This window comes from Pituophis catenifer, unplaced genomic scaffold, assembly GCF_029215685.1.
Source record: "Pituophis catenifer annectens isolate HBS135680 unplaced genomic scaffold, rPitCat1.0.hap2 SCAF_11, whole genome shotgun sequence".
Lineage (NCBI taxonomy): Eukaryota > Metazoa > Chordata > Lepidosauria > Squamata > Colubridae > Pituophis > Pituophis catenifer.
The window spans coordinates 25,096,672-25,113,647 of record NW_027256891.1 but is presented as its reverse complement, the minus strand read 5'-3'; the positions used below and the strand labels follow the sequence as shown (position 1 = coordinate 25,113,647).

General features: G+C 43.1%; 1 protein-coding gene across 1 annotated transcript in view; it reads left to right on the top strand.

Annotated features, from left to right (window-relative positions):
- The window catches only part of LOC139322578 (neuronal PAS domain-containing protein 2-like), a 65,397-nt gene that overhangs the window by 42,786 nt on the left and 5,635 nt on the right, over positions 1–16,976 (top strand). The window contains 9 exon segments of the mRNA XM_070951720.1: positions 1,545–1,627; positions 4,125–4,231; positions 4,784–4,931; positions 6,582–6,663; positions 6,887–6,976; positions 10,883–11,009; positions 11,523–11,632; positions 12,324–12,401; positions 13,469–13,627. Coding sequence (XP_070807821.1) covers positions 1,545–1,627; positions 4,125–4,231; positions 4,784–4,931; positions 6,582–6,663; positions 6,887–6,976; positions 10,883–11,009; positions 11,523–11,632; positions 12,324–12,401; positions 13,469–13,627 — 984 coding nt within the window.

Here is a 16,976-nt window from a genome sequence, read left to right as displayed (position 1 = left end):
AGGGCGGCATATAAATTGAACTAATAAAATAAATAAATAAATAAAATAAATTTACACCACTCAGGTGACCCTAAGGACACAGATAAATCTCCAAGTGGCCTCAACGGCTCTCTAAAAGGAATGCAAACCACCAGCTGTCTGCAAGGAGTATAAATCCTTCCATTCCCCACCATCCAGCCAGAACAGAAGAAGCTTCTTGGATGGAGAAGCGAAATGTCTTCAAAGAAAAACCAGAAAGTCCCGTTTCCTCTTGAAAAAGCACCTTTGGGACATTCATTAGGGATATCATTTTTTGGAGTAAGGACATTTATAAAATGTCAAAATGTTCAAGACCTTCCTTCAAGGGGAAATAGGAGCATATTCTAAGCAAGGGAAATTTTCCCACCTCTTGTTTTTTCTCATCTAGTGCTCTTTCTGTTTATCTTAATACGGAACGGATTTCAGAAACGTGGCGATAGGGCTATGCCATCTCAAGGAGAGGGCCCCACGTGACTTTTTGATAGAGATAGGATTGTCCTGCAGGTTTAGAGTTGTATGGAAGAAGGATGAAACGGTGGGATCGTTCAGATGGGAAATGGACAATTCCGCCATCTTCACGGTGAAGCGTTCTTTGCCCATAGGAAATAAAGTCAAGTAAAATTACAAATGAGAACAGCTCTCAGATGGAGAATAGAGTTTAGGGTATAGGAATAGGGTTAGGAAAAAAATAAATTGCACAAGTTTCGGTTTGTCAAATGGATCATTTGTTTCTGGGGCGTTTCATCGATGAGAGAGAGAGAGAGGGAGAAGGAAAAGAGAAAGACAGAAAGACAGAGAGAGAGAAGGAGAAGAGAGAGACAGGAGAGAGAGAAAGACAGAAAGTCAGAGAGAGAGAGGGAGAAGGGAAAGAGAAAGACAGAAAGATGGAGAGAGGGGGAAGAAGGGAGAGAAAGAGAGACAGAAAGATGGAGAGAGGGGGAAGAAGGGAGAGAGAGAGAGACAGAAAGACGGAGAGAGAGAGAGGGAAAAGGGAGAGAGAGAGAAAGACAGAAAGATGGAGAGAGAGGGGGAGAAGGGAGAGAAAGAGAGACAGAAAGATGGAGAGAGAGGGGGAGAAGGGAGAGAAAGAGAGACAGAAAGACGGAGAGAGAGAGGGAGAAGGGAAAGAGAGAGAAAGACAGAAAGATGGAGAGAGAGAGGGAGAAGGGAGAGAGAGAGAAAGACAGAAAGATGGAGAGAGAGAGGGAGAAGGGAGAGAGAGAGAAAGACAGAAAGATGGAGAGAGAGAGAGAGGGAGAAGGGGGAGAGAGAGAGAGAGACAGAAAGACCAACACACACAGAGAGAGAGGAGAGAGAGAAAGACAGAAAGAGAGAGGGAGAAGGGAGAGAGAGAGAGAGAGAAAGGAAGACAGAGAGAGAGAGAGAGGAGAGAGAAAGACAGAAAGATGGAGTGAGTGAGTGAGTGAATGAGAGAGAGAGAGAGAGAGAGAAAGAGAGAGAGAGAAAGAGAGAGAGAGAATGAAGACCAACCGCCTAACCATGTCCTCTGCCATCTCTTTGGGCAGGAAGTTTGTAACGTGGAAGAATCCTATGAAGAATTCGCCTCACGGCACAGCCTGGAATGGAAGTTCTTGTTTTTGGATCACAGGTAAATTGGTTCAGTTTATAGTTTCCGAAAAGGGTAGAAAATTGCTTGGGGGGAGGTGGATGGGAGAGAAATACGGCGTCTCAAAGGGACGTCAAAAATCCATTCATCCCTCTCCCGCCCTCTGTCTGCGCCCTCCATCCCTCTGCCCCTCCGCCTGGCCCATCATTCTGTCTGTCCATCTGCCCACCTGTCCATCTGTCTGTCCATCCGTCCCTTCTCCTGGACTCTACTGTCTGTACACCTGGCCATCCGTCCATTTGTCCGCCTTCCCTTCTGTCCGTCCAGCCACTTCTCTCCCTAGGTCCATCTGTCTGCCCGTCCCTCCCTCTCTCTCTCTCTCTCTCTCTGTGCCCGCTTCAATCGGATGCCTGCGATTTGCCTTGTAGATGCCACCTTAACAGAGCCTTGGTCCTTCTGAATGATCCTGAATTCAGCACAATTCACACAATTTGTTTATACAGGAAAGAGGTCCTGGATTTATGGCTTCTCTGCCAAGCCAGGATTCCTCCTGATTGCTTGATCCTAGCCACGAATCCTGGTCCTTTGCAGTTGGACCAGATAGTATGACCCTATATATGTATGTATGTTTATTTTCCTTTCTGTCTCTATGCCTTTATATATATATAAATATATATATATAGCCAGGTTTTACCTACGTAAGCTAAGATGTTATACAGCCCTGGTTCTGTGAAATCTCATTCACAGTCAGCAAGAAACAAAAAGCCCAGAAACTTGTGAATGAGATTTCACAGAACCAGGGCTGTATAACATCTTAGCTTACGTAGGTAAAACCTGGCTAGAAAGAATATGCACATAAAAGCCTACGAAAAAGAAAAAGATATATAAAGAATATGCACATAAAAGCCTATGAAAAATACACACACACACACACACACACACACAAGAATACAAATCTCAATTCCATCCTAATTATTCCTTCACTTTAATGGATGTGCTTCAGGCAGAGCTGAGTCATTGTTTTCCTATTTGAAAACCCTACCAAGAATTTTTTTTCTTTCTTTTTTTTTTTTTTAATTCCAAGAAGGACAGGAAGTTACAAATATCCTGAGCAATGAATAAGATGAAAGGGCTTGATAGATAAATACTTTTCAGGTTGCACAGCCAGCCTCCCTTCTCATTATTCAAACAGAATAATTCTTTTATTTATTTTTTTTCTTTCTTCTTACTGCTTAAAGCTTTTTTCCCCCCCTTCTTCTTTTAAACAGTACAGCCAATTCTGAAATCCACAAGACCCTGCAGATGCTGCAGCGGTCATAACTGTGAAAAACGGTCATAAGTCACATTTTTTCCAGTGACGTTTCCCCGAAAATAGGACCCTGTCTTATATTTTTTGAACCTTGAAATAAGCGCTTTATATTTCATATAAATTAAATAATTTATATAATTTAAATATTTTATACCTCTCTCTATATATATATATCATCTATCAATCATATCAATCTATATATCTATATCAATCATATATATATAGCTATATATCTATCCATCTTCTGTCTATCCATCTCTATCTATCTCTGTCTATCTATCCATCTATTCATATCTATCTACCTATCTATCTATCTATCTATCTAATCATCTATCATCTATCTATCTATCTATCTATCTATCTATCTATCTATCTATCTATCTATCGCTCTATCTCTATCTATGTATTTATCATCTATCCATCCATCTATCCATCTATCCATCTATCCATCCATCATCTATCTATCTATCTATCTATCTATCTATCTATCTATCTATCTATCTATCTCTATCTATCCATCTATCCATCTCTGTCTGTCTGTCTGTGTATCCATCTATCCATATCTATCCTCTATCCTCTATCATCTATCTATCATCTATCCGTCCATCTATCCATCTATCCATCTATCCAGCCATCTATCTATCATCTATCTATCTATCTATCTATCTATCTATCTATCTATCTATCTCTGTCTGTCTGTCTATCTGTGTATCCATCTATCCATATCTATCCTCTATCTATCTATCTATCTGTCTATCTATCTATCTATCTATCTATCTATCTATCTATCTATCTATCATCTATCTATCCTCCCTCCCTCCCTCCCCCCCCCTCTCATTTAGTTCTGCCTCCAGGGCCTGCGTTAATTTCTTGACTCTATATATATTTATTACCAGGAAGCAGATGTCTTTCTATTTACTATGCAGATACGCTGGCCTGTTCTTAGGTGTAATGAGGGCAATTATGCAATGTTTATTGTGGTTGTTTGTTCCCAGTGTTTGCCACTGTTGGAAGGTAATTTCTCATCAATAGCAACCTTCCCTGGATAAGCATCGCGGCCTTCACACAAGGCATCTCAACTTCCTCCTCCAATGTTCTTCGTGAAAATGGATGACGACACATTCATTGTGGGATAGTTTGGCTTACCTGTTCAAGAATACATTCTCCAGACATCAAAGCCCCAACTTTTAATAATCATAGCTTTTTTTTCTCCCCTTTCTATTCTCCTAGAGCTCCACCAATAATTGGCTATTTGCCCTTTGAGGTTCTGGGGACATCTGGTTATGATTACTACCACGTGGATGATTTAGAACTCCTTGCTAGATGCCATGAACACCGTAAGTATCTTCATTCCTTGTTCCCAAAGAGTTGCCTGGGCCATAACAGCAACTGACCATGTCAGTTAATCCTTAGTTGGGTAACCTTTAGCATGAATGACGGCCTTACAACGTCTTCCCGTGGAGTGAACCAAGTCTTTGAGTTCCGCAGCTGTTATCATGTGAAACCAAGATGGAAGGATAGCTTCTATTAATTGGGTTTTTATGTTGAGTTGCTTCTGACTAACAAGTTTCCTTAGTCGGCTCCCTAGATTTTCAATTGGGTGAAGGTCTGGGCTATAAGATTATCTTGAAACTCCAAAAAAAAAAGTGGTGTTATTAGCCATCAAACCTCAAAAATACACTTTCCCCAAAAGCTTTCCACAATTTTGGCCACTACTGTAATTCCCTCTTCCTGGAGTCACTGTTCCCAGTGGCATTACTCCTGTGTCTCTAATAAACCTTGGATGGACATCCACAGAACAGGGCAATGCTCTGAAGAAGAATGCAAACCAGTGTATGCCAAGCGGGGTTTAACACAGGATTTTTATTGTTGTTGTTTTTCATGCCCAGTGATGCAGTTTGGCAAAGGCAAGTCCTGCTACTACAGATTCTTGACCAAAGGCCAGCAATGGATATGGTTACAGACCCATTATTACATCACCTACCATCAGTGGAACTCCAAACCCGAGTTCATTGTGTGCAGCCACACAGTTGTTAGGTAAGCACGCAAACGGTTTGCCTGCCCCTAACAAAGCCCAGAGCTTCCAACGTGTGTCCATAGTTTGCTGGAGCGAGCAGTTATATAAAACGATTGCGGTGAAAATCGGGCTGCGGAGGAAGAGGGGAAAAGAGCATTTTTATTTTTTTCCTGTCGGAGGCAGCAGAAAGCTGAAAGCAGTTATTCAGAGGGTCCTCGGTTTAACGACAACAGTAGAGACTGGAAAAAAAAATCCACATTAAGGCGTTGGGTTGTTGAGTGAAACATGCTGGCTGGGGAATTTTGGGAGCTGAAGCTCACACATCTTAGCAGCCGAGGCTGAGAAACACGGATCTAAAACGTGGTGTGTAAAGTCAAGTCAGACCAAGACCAGATGTTATTATAAAGTTTATTTCTATGAACCAGAGTTAACCGTAGTTTAAGGTCCAGAAGCAAAATTAAATATGGGTTATGAAAAAAAGAACAGAGGAAGAGGTGTTCATCTATCCTAATCTGCAAATATAAGTTGCCTGTGTCAGTTGTCCAGGTTCATTTCTAATTTCTAAGGAGAAATTTCCTGACAGTTAGAACAATTAACCAGTGGAACTGCTTGCCACCAGAAGTTGTAAATGCTCCAACACTGGAAGTTTTTAAGAAGAGGTTGGATAACCATTTGTCTGAAGTGATGTAGGGTTTCCTGCCTAAGCAGGGGGTTGGACTAGAAGACCTCCAAGGTTCCTTCCAATTCTGTTATTATTCTATTCATGTATTTGAGAGGGGTGCCTGTATAAACTCTAGAAAATAGTAGGCCCGTTCTTTTTATTCTTTTAATTTGTGGTCCTCTCTGTAGGATTTTTGGTGGTTAGGAAGAGAGAGAGGGAGAAAGAAAGAGAAGAAAGAGAGAGAGAGAGAGAGAGAGAGAGAGAGAGAGAGTGAAAGAAAAAGAATGAAAAAGGGAGAGAGAAAAAAGAGTGAAAGAAAGAGAATGAAAAAGGGAGAGAGAAAAAGAGAGTGAAAGAAAGAAGAAAGAAAAAAGAAAGAAAGAGAAAGATTGAAAGAAAAAAGGAGAGAGAAAGAGAAAGAAAAAAGGAGAAAGAGAAAAAAGAAAGGAAAAAAGAAAGAAGGAAAGAAAAGAAAGAAAGAAAGAAAGAAAGAGAATGAAAGAAAAAGGGAGAGAGAAAAAGAGAAAAAAGAAAAAAGAAAGAAAAAAGAAAGAAAAAAGAAAGAGAAAGATTGAAAGAGAAAGGGAGAGAGAAAGTAAAAAAAGGGGAGAGAAAAAGAGAGAAAAAAGAAAGAAAAAGAAAGAAAGAAAAAGAGAGAAAGAAAAAGAGTGAAAGAAACAGAGAGAGAAAAAGAGAAAGTGAAAGGGAGAGAAAAAAGGAGAGAAAGAGAAAGAGATAGGGGAGAGAAAAAGAAAGAAAGAAAGAAAGAAAGAAAGAAAGAAAGAAAGAAAGAAAGAAAGAAAGAAAGAAAAAGAAAGAAAGAAAGGATCTATATCTTATATCTTCTATAGCTTTTCCTAGTTTTTCCTGTTTACTCTGATGTATCTTCTATCTAGGCTATTAATGACTGTCCCCTTACGCTGGACTATGACCATAATAAATATTTGATTTATTAGTCAATTGATGCATTATTCTGCCTTACTCTTTCATCTTTATCCTTTTTTTAAAGCTACGCTGAGGTTCGAGCCGAAAGGAGGAGGGATGTCGGCCTGGAGGAATCTTCTATCGAATTGGCTTCTTCATCCTTAAAGGTATTATATATTCCAAGAAAATCTAGTAAGAGGTTTTTTTTGGCTGTTCAAAGGATTTGTGGAAATGGGAAACTGACATTTTGGACGAAAAAAGGAATATGAGATTTTCTTTCAGGTTTCTTTGTATTGGTTTCAACCTTCAAATATATCAACACTGCGGCTTCTGAAATGCCCCAAAGAGGTTTTTGGGGTTTTTTTGTCCTATAAAGCTTTCTTTTTATAGGGAAGCGGTGGCTCAGTGGCTAAGACACTGAGCTTGTCGAGCGAAAGGTCGGCAGTTCAGCGGTTCGAATCCCGAGTGCCGTGTAATGAGGTGAGCTCCCAGCTTCTGCCAACCTAGCAGTTCGAAAGCCCGTAAAAAATGCAAGTAGAAGAAAAAGGGACCCCCTTTGCTGGGAAGGGAACAGCGTTCCGTGCGCCTTTGGCATTGAGTCATGCCGGCCACATGACCACGGAGACGTCTTCGGACAGCGCTGGCTCTTCGGCTTTGAAACGGAGATGAGCACTACCCCCTAGAGTCGGGAACGACTAGCACATACGTGCGAGGGGAACCTTTACCTTTACCTTTAAAGCTTTCTTCTGTCAACTTCTTTTCTGATGACGTCAAACAGGTGGTTGCTCTGGATTTATCCTGCCGGATCTTGTTGCCTCACCTTTCGGATATTACAATACCACTCATCCCCAGCCAATCAATGGGAATTGCAATTGACCAGCTGGAAAAACTGGCTTGATATTGGATGAGTAAAGGCTCCATAGCCTTTGTGCTGATTCACCAACTACCACGATACAAAGATGGAAAATAAAGGAATACATTGCTGATGTTAGCTTGTCGTCCCTCCCCCCTCGCAAACAGGGTTAGGCTCCTGAGCTTGGCAGATTTTCTCCCTAATCGCATTTTCCATCGCCTTTTAAAATAATCAATTTGGCCTCGTTGTGCCTGCTGAATTTAATTGGGTCAACTTAGTCGATGCCAGGGTTTCAATAACAAGAGGCCAACGTCACTCAGAAGGAGCTTTCTTTAATTGATCTCTAAACCTTGGGCATGAAAGCCAAGTGGCCTACTTTCCCCGCCCTGGTGAAGAAAGTTTAAAGGAAGCCATCACATGAGAGAAGGGTTTTCCTGGAGCAGAGATGCTTATATATCTATCTCTCTATCTCTCGTCTGTCTGTCTGTCTGTCTGTCTGTCTGTCTGTCTATCTATCTCTATCTATCATCTATCTATCTATTATCTCTCTCTCCCTATCAATCTACCTACCTACCTACCTACTACCTATCATTCATCATTCATCCATCATCCATCTATTATCTCTATCTTCTATCTCATCTGTCTATCTTCTATCTATTTTCCATCTTCTATCTTGTCTATTTTCTATCATCTGTCTGTCTGTCTGTCTGTCTGTCTGTCTGTCTGTTACCTACCTATCCACAAAAGCTTTTTTTTTTAAAAAAAAAAAGTCAGATGATGCAAAGAAGCTAAGGGGCCCGAAGGACTGTTTCCTGCCTTCTAAGACCCAAGGTGCTGAAGGGATTAAATTGTTGGATTACCTCGCAGGGGTAGTTGTTGTTATGGGGAGAAAATGAAAGGAGATGCCCAGATAAGCCTGCCTATCTATCCATCCATCCATCCATCCATCCATCCATCCATCCATCCATCCATGCATCCATCCATCCATCCATCCATCCATCCATCATCTGTCTATCTATCTATCTATCTATCTATCTATCTATCTATCTATCTATCTATCTATCTATCATCTATCTATCTATCTTCTATCTATCATCTATCTATCTATCTATCTATCTATCTATCTATCTATCTATCTATCATCTATTTGCATCTATCTGCATTCTGCATCTATCTGCATCTATCATCTATCTATCTATCTATCTATCATTTATCTATCATCTATCTATCTATCTATCATCTATTTGCATCTATCTGCATTCTGCATCTATCTGCATCTATCTATCTATCTATCTATCTATCTATCTATCTATCTATCTATCTATCTATCATCTATCTATCTATCATCTATTTGCATCTATCTGCATTCTGCATCTATCTGCATCTATCTATCTATCTATCTATCTATCTATCTATCGTCTATCTATCTATTGGCAATTCAATTTGCCAGTTGAATTATTCCTGCCCGCTGAGTTCCAGAAAGTTTATTTGTTTAGGTTATTTATATATTTGTGAGGCTTGGAGGACACTCAGCCCAAGTCTGTTGCAATTCTGGATACTGATGTCAGTTTTAGATTGCTGCCAACAGTGCTTTGGTGAGTGAAGTCAATTTGTATTTTCAGTGCCAGTATTGAACAAACGTAGACTGGAATTGTGAGAAGGTTTTCAGTAATGACCATGGCTTGTTGACTTGGTCAACAGTTCAATAAAGAGACACTGTCTGAATGCTATTGCAAGCTTCAATCCAGTTGGCTACCATCATAAAGAACCACATAGAAGAGATCTAGAAGAATGAATGGCCCTCTTCTAGTTGTCTATGGAGAGTCTCAGTCATCCAGGTCACGGTTGTCCCAAAGGTGCTTTTTCAAAAGTCAACTGGACTTCCATTGTTTTTCCTTGAAAATGTTTTTGCTTCTCATTCAAGAAGCTTCTCAAATTCTGAAGAAGCTTCTTGGATGAGAAGTGAAACGTCTTGAAGCAAAAACAGAGAAAGCCCAGATGCCTTTTTGAAACAAAAAAAAAAAAATCACCTTTTGGATCCTTCTCCAGCTAAAGTTTCCTCCATATGTACTGTACAGGATGTTCTCTTCTATAAATAACTCATCACCCACAGAAGAAGAGTCAAATTTGATTAAAAAACAGAAAGTCTGCAAGATGACTTAAAACGGTAAAATCCTTCCTATAGGATTCTCAGAATTTTGGAAGTCACTTTCTGGTGCCAGGGTGTCTAAGTAATACATCCATATCAAGCCAAACTCCAAGGCAGGTACCATATTTTTCAGAGTATAAGACGCACCTTAATTTTTGGAGAGGAAAATAAGAAAAAAGCTGATTGGCAGGTGGATCGGCCTCCCGGAATACCCCCAATCAGCTGTTCCCAGAGGTGAATTTTAGCAACAGGTTCCTTAGTTGTGAGCTCTGTGCCTTGCTTTTTTTTGCTTTTTCTTCTGCCTCTGAAACTTCTGAAACTCCCTTTAAGAAAAAACTTTTTTTCCTGCCTCTGAAAGCCTCCGAAATAGAGCTTCAGAAAAAAAGCCTTTGAAGCTCTGTTTGGGGGCTTCTTTTCTGAAGCTCTGTTTGGAGGCTTATTTTCTGAAGCTTCATTTCTGATGCCTTTTTCAGCCTCTGAAACCTCCGTTTGAGAAGCTGGGCGGGGCTAAATTCGGAGTATAAGATGCACCCAGATTTTCACCCTCTTTTTTGGGGGGAAAAAGGTGCGTCTTATACTCTGAAAAATACGGCAGATTCCTCAAAGAATAGCTTTATTGGAAATGTCATATTGGCACAGATCTGGTGAAAACCGACTCTGAAAAGTCCCGCGGTTTTTCATCTAATTAAAAGTAAAAGTTTTTTTTAAAAAAAAGAAAATGGAGAAGGAAATGGAATTCTTTATTTTCAAAGAAAATAAAAACAGAGAAACGTCCCTGCAAAATGTATGGGATACTGCCAAGGCATATTTCAGCGATTTCTTACATAGGAAGGAAAAATAGGGAGAAGAAAAGAAGAAAGGAATTAGAAGTAGAATATAAAAGACTAGAATTGGAACTACAGAAAGACCCGCAAATGGAACTAGTAAAACATGAATCTTAAGAGAAAGAAGAACTGGCACAAAAAATTAAAGCAGCTAAACAAAACTTCTTCGAAAATGCAAATAAGCCGGGGAGATGGTTGGCATTTAGACTCAAAAAAAAACCATCACTCACATGGTCCAATCACGGATCTGTCTGGTTGCCTGGTGACCTCGCTCCTCCTTCCTCTGACCAGGTGTGAGAATGTCCTTGGTTCCCAAGAGAAAGTATTTTGTTTTGACTACACAATCTCCAACTATCTCTAATCCCCCCTCCCTATACCTCAGCTCTAGTGTGACAACACTGAAGCTGTCAAGATGGCTTCCACCAGGCCAGCTTCAGGGTTGACCTCTGGAAGAAAAATACTTTTTTTTACAGTTGATGTGTGTATATTTTTATTTTTTTAATCTTCAAATTGATTTTCTTTTCCTAAGCATATGACAGTCCACCCTCTTTCCTTTCCAGAGTCAAGGGGATTATATCAACGCCCGACACTGCGTGCCCACTAACCAAGAAGTCAGTCGGGAAGGGGTATCTGTGTCTTCTCACAGCTCCCGCCGATCTTCGCACACAGTGCTGTCCGACTCTGCAAGTAGGGGGGTGTTCTTATCTAGGCTTCCTTAGAAAGCATACAGCACAATCTTAGTCCCGGCAAACCTCTTTTATTCATACGGTTGTGAATTATTGTCATTCCCAGTCCGAAAGGCTTCTCAAACAGTTTTTCAGGGGAATGTTTATAAACACCCAACTTATCTCCCTTGGAATGCTGCCAGAGAAATAATTGCCAAATTATCTATACTCAAAATTTCCGCTGCCGGTTCTCCAGAACTGGTCAGAACCTGCTGAAACCCACCTCTGGTGTGCGGCGTCCAGCTGCTCTTCCAGGTCCCGTTGTGCACATGGGTGCCGGACAGCTGGTCCTCACTTCCGGAACCCGGAAGAGCAGCTGGCATTGGCGCGCATGCCCACAGAGAGGGCTCCATGCCATAGGTTCGCCATCGCGGCCTTACTGCATCCATCGAGTAATATTTATTTGGTCAATCACCAGCAACATTTTCTCTTTCTCTTCCTTCACCTCTTCCCAAATTTGTTTGTTTTTCTACAGCCACGTCATCCATGCGGCACACCGATGCCAGCACTCCGACGCGGCAAAGCTTATCATTGGGGCAACCAGACAAGGTCTCCTTACGTCTTGCCTCCAGCGGCAGCACTCAGGTAAGGCTCCTGAGAAATTGCTTTGCCCAGGAACGGTGATTCACCCCAACAAGGGAGAGGACAGGTTAGAAGGTTAGATGCTTTGAACTCTAATGAAACAATTACTGGATTATCTTCCCATGAATGCATCCGAAAAGGTCATTATGTGCAGAACAAATGATGACTCATTGTCGGATGATTAGTGAAAGTGACCTGGTCTTCTCTTTGGAAAAAGCAAATATCTATGATATATCTATATATATTAACAGAGGGATACAATCAAGATCAAGGGAGGTACTGATGAGGAAGAGGAGGAACAGCTGGGTTCAGTGCCTGACGCGCAGATGCACAGAAGGCAGAGGAGAGGAGAGCAGTGGAAATCTATGGGCCGGTCCTTGGGACGGAAGAGCCTCTGCTGCTAGTGAAGCCCCATCCTAGCTCTGGGGATAAAAGGCAGGGGGCAGAGATGAATAGATGTGGCAGACAGCTATTCATCTTCCAGACTTGTCAGCCTGAGAGAGAAACTTTTTGCCAGGGCTGCTGGCGCACCTAATAAAGGAATCTTTCGAGTTCACTTCAGAGGGTTTGTCGTCTTTGGGGAGCTGGATCAGAACATAAACTGAACGCTGCGGAAGGCAGCGGTCCAATTCGTTCCTCGCAGAAGATGGATTGTGATGTCTTTTTTCCCCCTTCCTGTTTTCCCTCTTCATAGGGCATCATAACTCCCTCCGACCATCTTGTACAGCATCACATGACGCAGCCCACGGTCCCTGCCCAACAAACATTGATGGTATGTTGTCCACGATGCAAACCCATATTAGACGTGCTTTGTAGCCAAGGAATGCAGAGATCCTTCCTTGCTGTCAGGTTTCGATGTCGTCTCAAATAAATTTCATTTCCAAAGAGATAAGTCTTTGATGAAATCTTTCATTTATTAAGCACGGCAATCTGTCCCCGATTATGTCGTAGCCAACACTGACTTCCTGACCCCAAACCCTCCCTTTCCGTTCCCCAATTCTCTGGGTCTCATTGGCCATCTTCCAAATCACTCTCCCCATATCTACTACTTCAGCTCCCAGGAATGTCCCCCCTCCCAACCCATCTCCTAGGGGATATTATCTTCAGGGAAAATAAGTAGGTGAAAAGTCAAGCGTCCTCTTGCCAGCTGCCCCCTCTTCTCCTCCTTATGTCAGCACTGGAACGAATGTAGTTTGGAGTGCTGACACTTGCTTCTCGTCTGAATAACTCGATATTACGTAGGTTAGCTTGGAGCCCATATTTCTTGCTCCTGCTTTGGGTCTTTTAAGTGTTGACATCTGAAGCATGGGAGATGTGACACCATGCGTGGTGGGAGACCAGATCTTGAGTTGGAAATGAGGGAAGGAAGTCATCATGTTGTAATTCTCCGAACTGCACAGAATCTTAGCTAGAGCTTCTCCCGAACCCCTGCAAACCCCCAGCAGCCCACCCCTGGGGGGCAGGGGTGGGGGCAGGGGTGGGATTCAAGTAATTTAACCACCAGTTCTCTGCCCTAATGATTTCTTTCAACAACCAGTTTGCCAAACTGCTCGGAAAGTTAACAACCGGTTCTCCCAAAGTGGTGCGAACCGGCTGAATCCCATCACTGGGTGGTGGGGAAAGAGCATTGGACTCAGTGGTTGTTGGGAAGGAAGGAAAAGGGAGGTCGGAAGATATTAAAGGGAGAAAGAGAAGCATAGATGACGAACAAAGCAGCAGTGACCTTAATATTCATGCACGGAGTAGTTAGCCCATGTGCTGTATGGATCATGGCAGTTATATTTTTTTTTATTTTATTTTTTTGCAAAACCTGGTTCCAAGTTGGTCTCGTCTTTGCAGCCAGGCTATCACTTCCCAACGCAAATGGGGATGATGCACCAGCTCAAGGAACAGCTGGAAGAGCGGACACGCATCCTGCAAGCTGACATTAAGACCCAGCAAGAGGAACTGCATGTAATCAAGGAGCAGCTGCAACTCGTCCAAGACTCCAATCTGCAGGTATCTTGTGGTCAGGCTGCTTTAGCAGGAGACTGTCCCTGGTGGATCTTGATTGACCTCTGAGGCTCAAGGTTCTTCTCCTTCTCCACCACTCCTCCTTCTTCTCTTTCTCCTTCTCCTTCTCCTCCTCTTCCTCTCCCCTTGTGGGTTTTGATTGACCCCAGAAGCCCAACTTTCTTCTCCTTCTCCTCCTCTCTCCTTGTGGGTTTGTATTGACCCCCAGAAGCCCAACTTTCTTCTTCTCCACCATTCCTCCTCCTCCTCCTCCTCCTCCTCCCCCTCCTCCTCCTCCTCCTCCTCCTCCTCCTCCTCTCTCCTCATGGATTTTGATTGACCCAAGAAGCTCAACCTTCTTCTCCTTCTCCACCACTCCTCCTTCTTCTCTTTCTCTTTCTCCTTCTCCTCCTCTTCCTCTCCCCTTGTAGATTTTGATTGACCCCAGAATCTCAACCTTCTTCTCCTTCTCCTCCTCTCCTCTTGTGGGTTTGTATTGACCCCAGAAGCCCAACCTTCTTCTTCTCCACCATTCCTCCTTCTCCTCCTCCACCACCTCCTCCTCCTCCTCTCTCCTTGTGGATTTTGATTGACCCAAGAAGCTCAACCTTCTTCTCCTTCTCCACCACTCCTCCTTCTCTTTCTCCTCCTCCTCCTCTTCCTCTCCCCTTGTGGGTTTGTATTGACCCCAGAAGCCCAACCTTCTTCTTCTTCTCCTTCTCCACCACTCCTCCTTCTCCTTCTCCTCCTCTTCCCTTGTGGGTTTTGATTGCCCCCAGAAGCTCAATCTTCTCCACCACTCCTCCTTCTCCTCCTCCCCCTTCCCCTTCTTCCCCCTCCGATCAGCTAATGGTACCCTGAAAAGCTTCTCTAGGAATTTTGGATTTTTATGTTGAAGAGAGAGCAATGATTAGACATTTCAACGGAGTGGTAATTATCTTCTCACCCAGAAGGTTCAAGATTCAGCGTTCAGCATCTTCAGAGAGGTCTGAGTAAACTCTCCATAGGAAATCCCAGAGATGTATCGCCCATTGTGGCCGCTTCTGACATAAATCTCGCCCAATTTCCCATGTCTCTCTTGGGTTCCAGAAAAACCCAACTCCAATTAAAACCTCCAAGGTTTTCTCAAAGTTCCATTTATTAGAGTAGGTATACTGGCACATCTGGGAAAACCCGAAACAGAGAGTTCCAGGTTTTCCCTCAATAAATCAAAACCCCCAAAACCATCCCCTCACTCCTCAGTCCATCACATGCTCCAATCACCATCCGTCCCATCTCAAGACATCACTCCAACCACTCTCCTCCTCCAGATGCAGGATCGGCCTGACCTTAACCGACAGGATGAATGCTATTATGTCTACAGACTAAATCTACTAAACCCCCCCTCCTCTCCTACTTTCCCACACAGGAGAAGGTGGCAGGGTGGAAGCTTCTGTTGCTAATATGGCTTCCAAAGCTGACAATGTCTATGCTTCGTCACTTCAGATAATTCACGTACCTCGCTTAGCAAAAACAATTCTTCTAAAACAACGAGGCTGTTTTCTACAGAGGCTGTTTACTGTTCCAGTAAAATTTCTGGCTGTTTTTTTTTTTTTTTAAATAAATAACGGTGCATAGGTTTTCCAGCAAATAATGCAACAGCTATATATATAGTAAAGGCTCAGTTATCATTTTGGACTGTTTATAATTTATAATTGGCAAAGAGCTGGCTGACCTCTAGTGGGATATTCTTGCCATAGTTCCATGCAGTGAGGGAAATTCTGAATGGGCTTTTTCCCAGTGGTGAAATTCAATTTTTTTTTACTACCGGTTCTGTGGGCGAGGCTTGTTGGGCGTAGCAGGAGAAGGATACTGCAAAATCTCCATTCCCTCCCCACTGCTGGGGGAAGGATATTGCAAAATCTCCATTCCCTCCCCACTCCTGGGGGAAGGATACTGCAAAATCCCCATTCCCTCCCCACTCCTGGGGGAAGGATATTGCAAAATCCCCATTTCCTCCCCATTCCTGGGGGAAGGATATTGCAAAATTTCCATTCCCTCCCCACTCCTGGGGGAAGGATATTGCAAAATCCCCATTCCCACCCCACTCCTGGGGGAAGGATATTGCAAAATCCCCATTCCCACCCCACTCCTGGGGGAAGGATATTGCAAAATCTCCATTCCCATCCCACTCCAGGGGAAGGATACTGCAAAATCCCCATTCCCTCTCGACTCCTGGGGGAAGGATATTGCAAAATCTCCATCCCACTCCACTCTGGGGCCAGCCAGAGGTGGTATTTGCCGGTTCTCCGAACTACTCATAATTTCTGCTACTGGTTCTCCAGAACCTGTCAGAACCTGCTGGATTTCCTCCCTGCTTTCCCCCCCTAATTCTTATTTCCTTGCCCCAAACTCACAGAAACCTTTTGCGTTTTATGTCCTTCTTTAAATTCCCAAGCAACCTTCTTTCTCTTAAAAGTAACATTATGAGGCTTTTCCAAGACCAGAAGGTTGACGAACAAAAATGTTAATTTTTGTCTTGCTGTTCCAACTGGAACTTGATCTCTCTCTCTCTTTCACCACAAACCCACCCAAAAATTTACAAAAACCAAATCCGATATTCATCGTGCCCGTCTCTTACCAATCTGTGTCTTCTTCCATGCCTTTCTGGATAATGACCACTCTCTGCAAGTTGGTTTTATGTAGCACAAGGTATATTTGCCTTCACTTTTCCTCATCACTCACTGTTCTGACCTAGGCTTCTCCAAAAACTACGAAGCAGACTCCTTGTCCCGAAAAAAACCCCTTTTTATTAAGTTACTGTGAATTCCTCTCATTCGCCTTCAGCAAAGTCTTTCAAGGGAGAATTTACAGTCACAGACCTTATCTGGCTTGGAGAGCTGCCAGGCCGATATCTTCAAAACTTGGCCAGGAGTCTCGGAGAGTCACAAACCAATTAGGCAAACTAATTGTCTCCTGCAAACTCCACTCCCCTGTCGCTCCTCTTTTATTCCCTCTGGGAGGGGCCATACATCGTCCACCTGTGGCTTTACTCCTGAGTCGACCCTTGTTCTTTAGTTGTTCCCTTCGTCTGGCAACTCTGCACATGCACACATTGGGAACAGGCTCCAGCTGCTCGTCTGCCTCACTGATGTCTGACTCAGAAGGCAGCTGGTAACTGGCATCCGGCCCTGGCCCCCTCTCCACCTCCGATGCAGAGCCCTCTTCAGAGCCTTCCCCAGACTCCAGGACTGGCCCATGTTCCTCCCCAACCTCCTCACTGTCCGTATCTGCTGCCAGCTCTGCTGGCGGGCCACAACACTCACCTTTTGTAGAAGGTTGGAAAGCACGAAGGTTAACAGGTGAACTGAGCTCC